This window comes from Diaphorina citri, unplaced genomic scaffold (assembly GCF_000475195.1).
Source record: "Diaphorina citri unplaced genomic scaffold, Diaci psyllid genome assembly version 1.1 scaffold486, whole genome shotgun sequence".
Lineage (NCBI taxonomy): Eukaryota > Metazoa > Arthropoda > Insecta > Hemiptera > Psyllidae > Diaphorina > Diaphorina citri.
In genome coordinates, this window is record NW_007377921.1 from 4,134 (window position 1) to 14,377 (window position 10,244).

At 37.7% G+C, this 10,244-nt stretch overlaps 1 protein-coding gene across 1 annotated transcript; it reads right to left on the reverse strand.

The window, feature by feature from the left end:
• Positions 1 to 4,933: 4,933 nt before the first annotated feature.
• LOC103509304 (non-lysosomal glucosylceramidase) lies at positions 4,934 to 8,131 on the reverse strand (the record flags this gene model as incomplete). Its single annotated transcript, XM_017444141.2, is given in 2 exon segments — positions 4,934 to 5,164; positions 8,083 to 8,131. A coding segment is annotated over 1 exon segment (48 nt), but the record flags the coding sequence as incomplete, so codon positions are not given.
• Between the last annotated feature and the right edge of the window lie 2,113 nt (positions 8,132 to 10,244).

Here is a 10,244-nt window from a genome sequence, read left to right on the forward strand (position 1 = left end):
TTAGCTTCTTCACTAGCTTACTAGCACTACTTCTAGTTAGAAACGGAGTCCTTACTGAAGTTATACAAATTGTAATTGATATAAGTAGGGCCATGGGCTACATTTTTTTTGAGCCCTATGTCACTGGTCTAGAAGACAGGAACGGGTCTCGAGAGCCCCTAAAAAGAAAGGCAACAACTCAATATCTAAACCCGCCAATAGACAATTCAACAATGAGATAAACAATACACGTATATGCCCGCGTTGTGGTGTTGGGCCGCACGATATACACCATCTGTTCAGCTAAACCAACAACTCTGACCACCGCAAGAGTATGTTGATGCCTGATTGAGGAACGTCACTACAACAACATATAGGCAATTTCAATCAACATCACTGGAACATAAAGTAACACACTGACGGATATTTCATGACATCCAGTTGGAAATCCATGGTTCCAAGACAGGAACGGGTATGTTAAAATCCCAGGGCCGGCCGCTAAAAAGAAAGAAAGTCAAAATCTAAACCAATATAGGTAATCTCAATCAACATCACTGGATCATCAAGCAACAGGGTAACACACTGACACTGACGGACATTTCATACCCTTAGACAAGATATTCAGTTCAAGGTGGCTGATCAATTAATATGTATTAGGCCATTAGGTTAGACGTATGGCGAATGACTATTACAGTCAATAACCATAGATAACCTTATACGAGACGAAGTTAGTAGTGGTTTTTGACAAATTCAACGGATTGCAGATAAAAAAATCAGTGGCAAATAACAGAACAAGTAGTTCGATAAATATCCTGAACCTGAAAACAGATCTAGCTCTATGTGCTGTGCAGGTGCTTAAATGATGAAATTCTCCAATTATTGATGAGGATCAAATTCTATGCTTAGCCAGCCTAGTTAGCTTAGTTGGTAGTGCGTCTGCTTTGTAAGCGCTAGGCCGCGGGTTCGATTCCCGCCCGGGGCGGATTTTATCATATGTGCTGTGAAGGTGCTTAAATGATGAAATTTCCAATTAATGAGGATCAAATTCTATGCTTAGCCAGCCTAGTTAGCTTAGTTGGTAGTGCGTCTCCTTTGTAAACGCTAGGCCGCGGGTTCGATTCCCGCCCGGGGCGGATTTTATCCTGCTGGGATAATGTTCGTTCTCGGAACGGCTGGCTTTCTCCTATTCTGTCTTCCTTCTCTCTTCGATTTCGGGACGATAAGACCATAGCACTAGCAGTTACAGCTCCCTCTGTCAAACCTCTTTGAAAAAAAAAAAAAATCTATGCTTTGGTTGAGAGTTAGTTGAAATTCAAATCCACGCTTTCAAGGCGATAGAATTTTAACAACTTTGCTGGTAAAGCAGGTCAAATATAGTACTTCAGGGGTAGGTGACTGGACGTAATGTCCACCACTCACACTCAGACAGTCTGATAGACCTAGGTGAGACCGCGGTCTGTCAGACTGCCTGAGCTTGATTGGCGGGCGTAATGGTACAAAGACTTTATCTTATGATTTGGGCTGAAGTTCATTTTTATTTTTTTTATTTTTTTTTTTTTTTTTTTTCCAATTTCCTTTACAGGTACTTGCAGAAGACATTGGTGGCTACAGACTGAGAGTATATACAGGCCTACAGGGTCTTGTTCAAGCTTTTAGTACTTAAAGGCCCAGCCAGATAGCGCGTCTGTCCGAAGAACGCAGACCGTTGCGTTGACCGCGCTCTGTCTGGGAGGGCCTGCAGCCAACAACTTTGAGCAGCTTAGGACGCATTTCGTTCTTTTTAGAAGTAATCATGATGGCCTCGGTAGCATATTTGTCAAATTGAAAGTCATGTGTTATCTAGGTCCGACGCACCAACTTCCGTCCAAAATTAACACCATTTTTGGCCACCCCCGTATTTTCAATAGACATCCACAAATTGCGCATGGACTGTCAATTCATTAGGTTTGACTTTACCAACGGAAGAATGAGCTATTCAATAGCAATAATTCTATTGAACTCACACTATCACAACTATCTGGAAGCATGTATGGCTACTTATTTCAGTTATTTCCTTACATGCACAAATCAAGCATGATGATCACATGACCTGATCATAGTGACTAGTAACTCGGCAACTAGCATTATGACCATGTCTACGAACAATAAACAAAACCTGGTAACCATAGCAACCTAGTGACACCCGACGACCGGTGCCAGCATAGTAGGTAAACATTGGATTTTAGGATTATTGAGATATTTTGGAAAATCCTACACTGCTGCAGTGAGCACCAAAGTTGTGACATAATAACACAAAGAAACTGCATTTACATTTTTTTTACATAAGTCAAAACTCGAATTTTCTATGCGTGGACACAGCTTTAGATGACACACCATCGGAATCGTTTCCGAAAGGAACTTATGCACAAATCAAGCATGATGATCACATGACCTGATCATAATGACCAGGTCATGTGACTAGTAACTCGGCAACTAGCATTATGACCATGTCTACGAACAATAAACAAAACCTGGTAACCATAGCAACCTAGTGACACCCGACACCCTAGGTGACGCTCTAGGTCTACGTGTCATGTAGTGCTGCCTAAGGTGGTAAGGTCACCCAGGGGTGGACCATGTGTGAGAAACGAAAGATAATCGCTAGGTACACGTCTATCACGTTAGTACGAAAATGTACCCAAAAATTTCATTCATGTGTGGTGTCAGCATGATTGCTGGTGGCCAATACAGAGAAGATTGCACTTTGGTATGATGTTCTGTCTGCTGTCAGCTCCTGAATTTCCTCGAACGTCCTTCCCAACCATTCTACAAGGTCACTGTCCCATACTCTTCTTGGTCTTCCTCGTCCATGCGTTCCTTCAATCTTACCATCAACAATGTACCCGAAAATGGCAAAGAACCTTTTTTCTTCTTAATTTTTCTTGGCTTTCCTACAAGTGGAAGGGGTCTCCTGGGGGAGTTCTTCCACTCAGCCACAGATTTTACTTTCGCTGTGGTCGGGAACATGTTATCGCCGCTGACAAGTATTAACACCACATCAAAAGGTGGAAGAAGATCATTGCCAAACTGAGGTTCCAAGCAGTTTGTACCAGTAGGGATCTTATAAATTCTACGTAACCATACTTAATTATATCTACACATGGCCTTGTTGCTCAGCGTGTAAATAAATAATTGTGTGTGTGTGTGTGTGTATGGCGAATGGGTGTGGTGTGTGATTGTGTGTGTGGGATGGGTGTGTGTGTGTGTTAGTTCTGTGGTGTGTGTGTGTGTTAGTTCTGTGGTGTGTGTGTGTGCGGAATGGGTGTGGTGTGTGATTGTGTGTGTGGGATGGGTGTGTGTGTGTGTTAGTTCTGTGGTGTGTGTGTGTGTCTGTGTGTGTGTGATTGTGTGTGTGGCGAATGGGTGTGGTGTGTGATTGTGTATGTGGGATGGGTGGGTGGGTGTGTGTGTTAGTTCTGTGGTGTGTGGGTGTGTGGGTGATTGTGTGTGTATGTGTGTGTGTGTATGTGTGTGTATGTGTGTGGGTATGTGGGATGGGTGTGTGTGTGTGTGTGTGTGTGTGTGTGTGTGTGTGTGTGTTTGTTGAGTTCGCCCTAGTTTATTAAAAAATTAAATTTGTTCTTATTGATTTTTTAGTCCGTCCTTCCTTTATTATTACTAATAATAAAAGGTATAGTGGACGGACTATTGTATTCGCTTCGGTGTCGGTCTGTATTAAATGGCAATTTTAAAGACCTGTCAAACATATGTGGTTCGCATACCGCGAAGGACTACTGGCCTGGTCCTATTGGGGACATACCATAAGATGCATAGCAGCATACCTGTATCTAATAACAGCAGACTCTTGAGTAAGGTAAACACTAGAGATGTGTAAGTAATGAGTGAGTGAGTAAGTTATGACTGAGATTGGTTCGCTTTTTAGTCCGTCCTTCCTTTATTATTACTAATAATAAAAGGTATAGTGGACGGACTATTGTATTCGCTTCGGTGTCGGTCTGTCCGTCCGTCAGTCAGTCAGTCAGTCTGTCAGTCTGTCCCCATAGAAGGACTTATCCAAACCTGGTCGACCTATATATCAAATTAAAGGTCTTTTTACCAGGTTTTTTTAAATGGGTATTTGTAAATTATATTTATTATTCATTTTAAAATAAAATTTTAAAGTAGACATTCAATTAAAATTTAAAAAATTAACTTTGTTCTTATTGATTTTTTTAAATAGGTACCTATCTGTAAATTATATTTATTATTCATTTTAAAATAAAATTTTAAAGTAGACATTCAATTAAAATTTAAAAAATTAACTTTGTTCTTATTGATTTTTTTAAATAGGTACCTATCTGTAAATTATATTTATTATTCATTTTAAAATAAAATTTTAAAGTAGACATTCAATTAAAATTTAAAAAAATAACTTTGTTCTTATTGATTTTTTTAAATAGGTACCTATGTGTAAATTATATTTATTATTCATTTTAAAGTAGACATTTTAAACAAGAAATTAAGTTAAAACTGTAAATTAAAATTTTAAACCGGAAATTAAATTGAATTTATAAATTTTAATTGCACTTTACCCCCCTCTTTCAGCAGGAAACAGCTTCAAGACTGTCAGACATTACAACAATTTTGCTCAAAAAGCAAACCTTCCAACATCATGTCGGAAGTGTTGGAAGTGTATGATGATGTCGTAAGTGTTGGAAATGTCTGATACGGATAGGTGTGCGGTCTACCATTACTTAACATAGGAAGCAAAATACAAAATTTGTCGGAAATGTCTGAAGTGTTGTAAGTGTTGTAAGTGTATGATCAGTGTGCGCGCTGCTTTAGGCGTTTCAAAAGGGAGGTCTTGAATGATCTTAGACTTTGTGAGTCCCTTCTCCCTTATATCCCTATGATGAGAATTCCATAGTCTAACTCCAGTTCACACAACCGGTAAGTTATAATCTCATCAACTCACCTCGGACCGTGTGGTACTCAATGTAAACGTCTGCTTCATTCCGTTCATTTCATCCAATATATGAACACCCTGTATGTTAGAGTCGGAAAACTGTTGACTTCTAGCGCCCCCCTGTCTATCTTGCACATGACCGCGGCCATTTTGAAATGTGAACGTGATACTCGCTTGATATTCTTCATCGGAATTATTCACCAATGTCCACTCGAACACTGTGCCTGGGATACAGGAGTCCTGAAGGAATAATGAAGAAATCCATTAATTATTCTGACTTCGCCTCTCAAACAAAAAGAGCCAGAGCTTAGTTAGCTTGGAAGGTAGTGGCATCTGCCTTGTAAAAGAATACAAATTATTTTATTTATCTCCTGCGTCGGTGGTCTAGTGGTCAAGTCGCTCGCCTGGTAAACAAGATGGCGTGGGTTCAATCCCAGCCGAGGTATGGAATTTTATCCTCAAAATAATTTGAGAATTTCACCACAATAATAGTAGTAGCCTACAGCTGATGAGTGTTTACTTTAGTTATGTGGTATAACAGGTGATATTTGAGCACACACTAGGTTTAGTTTGAGCTGGGGTATAGTATATTGTTTACCTTATAGTTATGAGGTATAACAGGTGATATTTGAGCACACACTAGGTTTAGTTTGAGCTGGGGTATAGTATATTGTTTACCTTATAGTTATGAGGTATAACAGGTGATAGTTGAGCACACACTAGGTTTAGTTTGAGCTGGGGTATAGTATATTGTTTACCTTATAGTTATGAGGTATAACAGGTGATATTTGAGCACACACTAGGTTTAGTTTGAGCTTGGGTATAGTATATTGTTTACCTTATAGTTATGAGGTATAACAGGTGATATTTGAGCACACACTAGGTTTAGTTTGAGCTGGGGTATAGTATATTGTTTACCTTATAGTTATGAGGTATAACAGGTGATAGTTGAGCACACACTAGGTTTAGTTTGAGCTGGGGTATAGTATATTGTTTACCTTATAGTTATGAGGTATAACAGGTGATAGTTGAGCACACACTAGGTTTAGTTTGAGCTGGGGTATAGTATATTGTTTACCTTATAGTTATGAGGTATAACAGGTGATAGTTGAGCACACACTAGGTTTAGTTTGAGCTGGGGTATAGTATATTGTTTACCTTATAGTTATGAGGTATAACAGGTGATATTTGAGCACACACTAGGTTTAGTTTGAGCTGGGGTATAGTATATTGTTTACCTTATAGTTATGAGGTATAACAGGTGATAGTTGAGCACACACTAGGTTTAGTTTGAGCTGGGGTATAGTATATTGTTTACCTTATAGTTATGAGGTATAACAGGTGATAGTTGAGCACACACTAGGTTTAGTTTGAGCTGGGGTATAGTATATTGTTTACCTTATAGTTATGAGGTATAACAGGTGATAGTTGAGCACACACTAGGTTTAGTTTGAGCTGGGGTATAGTATATTGTTTACCTTATAGTTATGAGGTATAACAGGTGATAGTTGAGCACACACTAGGTTTAGTTTGAGCTGGGGTATAGTATATTGTTTACCTTATAGTTATGAGGTATAACAGGTGATATTTGAGCACACACTAGGTTTAGTTTGAGCTGGGGTATAGTATATTGTTTACCTTATAGTTATGAGGTATAACAGGTGATAGTTGAGCACACACTAGGTTTAGTTTGAGCTGGGGTATAGTATATTGTTTACCTTATAGTTATGAGGTATAACAGGTGATAGTTGAGCACACACTAGGTTTAGTTTGAGCTGGGGTATAGTATATTGTTTACCTTATAGTTATGAGGTATAACAGGTGATAGTTGAGCACACACTAGGTTTAGTTTGAGCTGGGGTATAGTATATTGTTTACCTTATAGTTATGAGGTATAACAGGTGATAGTTGAGCACACACTAGGTTTAGTTTGAGCTGGGGTATAGTATATTGTTTACCTTATAGTTATGAGGTATAACAGGTGATATTTGAGCACACACTAGGTTTAGTTTGAGCTGGGGTATAGTATATTGTTTACCTTATAGTTATGAGGTATAACAGGTGATAGTTGAGCACACACTAGGTTTAGTTTGAGCTGGGGTATAGTATATTGTTTACCTTATAGTTATGAGGTATAACAGGTGATAGTTGAGCACACACTAGGTTTAGTTTGAGCTGGGGTATAGTATATTGTTTACCTTATAGTTATGAGGTATAACAGGTGATAGTTGAGCACACACTAGGTTTAGTTTGAGCTGGGGTATAGTATATTGTTTACCTTATAGTTATGAGGTATAACAGGTGATAGTTGAGCACACACTAGGTTTAGTTTGAGCTGGGGTATAGTATATTGTTTACCTTATAGTTATGAGGTATAACAGGTGATATTTGAGCACACACTAGGTTTAGTTTGAGCTGGGGTATAGTATATTGTTTACCTTATAGTTATGAGGTATAACAGGTGATAGTTGAGCACACACTAGGTTTAGTTTGAGCTGGGGTATAGTATATTGTTTACCTTATAGTTATGAGGTATAACAGGTGATAGTTGAGCACACACTAGGTTTAGTTTGAGCTGGGGTATAGTATATTGTTTACCTTATAGTTATGAGGTATAACAGGTGATAGTTGAGCACACACTAGGTTTAGTTTGAGCTGGGGTATAGTATATTGTTTACCTTATAGTTATGAGGTATAACAGGTGATAGTTGAGCACACACTAGGTTTAGTTTGAGCTGGGGTATAGTATATTGTTTACCTTATAGTTATGAGGTATAACAGGTGATATTTGAGCACACACTAGGTTTAGTTTGAGCTGGGGTATAGTATATTGTTTACCTTATAGTTATGAGGTATAACAGGTGATAGTTGAGCACACACTAGGTTTAGTTTGAGCTGGGGTATAGTATATTGTTTACCTTATAGTTATGAGGTATAACAGGTGATAGTTGAGCACACACTAGGTTTAGTTTGAGCTGGGGTATAGTATATTGTTTACCTTATAGTTATGAGGTATAACAGGTGATAGTTGAGCACACACTAGGTTTAGTTTGAGCTGGGGTATAGTATATTGTTTACCTTATAGTTATGAGGTATAACAGGTGATAGTTGAGCACACACTAGGTTTAGTTTGAGCTGGGGTATAGTATATTGTTTACCTTATAGTTATGAGGTATAACAGGTGATATTTGAGCACACACTAGGTTTAGGAGAATTCATTGAAGTTAAGCAACGTTGCGTGTGGTTGGTATTCAGCTGGGTGACCTCCGGAGCATCAAATTTAGGGTGTTTTTAGAGGTTTGTTTTTCAAAATGCTATAAAAGACATGCTATTTGAGGTATAGTAATGATTTTTTAGTCCGTCCTTCCTTTATTATTACTTAATAATAAAACGTATTCGCTTCGGTGTCTGTCGCTTCCGAGCTATCCGAGGGGCCCGTATGCCCGAACTTAGTATTCAAACACTAAATAGCATACTTTTAGCTTTCCAATAAACAAAGTATCATGACCATACCTCAAATAGTATGTCTTTTATAGCAGTTTAAAAAACAAACCACTAAAAAAACACCCTATATGTGTTGTTGTCGTTCTGGCCAAATTTCATCGAAATCGAAAAAACCGTTCCAGAGTAATCGCGTAACAGACAGATTTAATGAAAAGTCGTGGCGTTAAACCTCAGACTTCACTTCGTTCATTCAATAAATTTATTCCAAATCACGCGGATAGAATGTAGGATACCAAAGGAATTTCCAGAGATATGAGTTCGAATATTGATTACTTTTCACTAGTATTAACTATAGGAAGAAATAGGCACATGATGGACATTCGACATATTCATGTAATAGGCTCATACTACTCAGGAGGATAACTAGGTTTATTCGGTGGTTGTCACAATCTGAACATAATAGAAGGTAATCTGGGCCAGGGACAAATTTAAATATAGTTGCTTTCAAAACAAACGACTTCCTTCAAAATGAGTACGAGCCTTTTTTTCTGAAAATCTCGCCGTAACTTCTGAACGGTTAATCTCGTTTAAATGAAATTTGGCAAATATTTTCAACACGAAAAAAATGTTTTTCGTCACATTTTCCACCCCATCAGGCCTTTGGAGCTCCAGAAAGACCCTTTTTCTGATTTCTACTATTCACTGAATCACTAGTTGTCCTTTGAAGGGAGAGCCTGATATCTCTCGTTCTCTCTTTCTTTCTCTCTCTCTCTCTCTCTCTCTCTCTCTCACTCACTCCCTCTCCAAAGGTCATACTAGGCAAGCGTTATCATCTAATCATCTCTCTTCTCTTATCTTGAATGATTACGTTGTACAAGACGCTACTCTATCTCCCTCTATAACTTATACTCTTTTCAATCAAAGAGGACACTTATTAAAAAATATTAATATCTACATCACTCAGACAATCAATCTGATTCAAACTAATCTACATAAAAATCGAAAATCAGTTTGGCGAGGAAAAAAGAAAATGTCGATTATTTGTTGCCTGATATTAATAAACCAATGCAGAGTTAACACGACACCTAGACGAAAGGGTCTTCGAAGAACGGAAAAAATCGACTCTGCCGAGAATTGAACCCAGGGTCCCCGGAGAGCAAGCCTAGAGGGATACCCACTGGGGGACGGAGGTTCATTGTTTCTCTCTTTCAAAAACTGCCATCTTTGTTCGGGCATAGTATTCGATAGCATATTTTCAAACATATATTACCCACCTACATAATAATGATCCTTTGAATCTATGATTCAAATCATAATGTATATTGAAACAAATATCACGGATTATACCTCGTGAGTTATTTTTCTCATACCTATTAACGTCTGTTTTTATTTATTTAATTTACGTAAATTGTGCAACTTTAGTTATTAGGTATTTGTTAAAAAATAAATCAAGACTTGAGTTTGTTGAAAAAAATAGAAAGTAACAACAATCAAATAATCCTTAGAAATAGGTACGTAATAAAATAGACTTCCATGAATAATGTTTTATTGTCTTCTATCTTGGAAAAGTGTCTACTTTATATTTTGTTTGAAAAATTAAAATAATAGTGATTCAGTATACAAATAAATTACTTAATTTATCATCAGTGTAATTCGTACAGTTCCAAGGTACCCATGAGTAAAATATTTTACTTGGGATTTTTATAAATAAAACGAAAATTTATAGGATATACACACTACACAGGTATCTAGTATCTACTTACCATTATTTCCATAAGAAATTAGAAATTAATTTAAAAAAATCTGGTGTGAACATCACAGAACTTTCTATTACATTTGCGGAATACATATTTGAAAAAAAAAAGTCCCGAGCCTC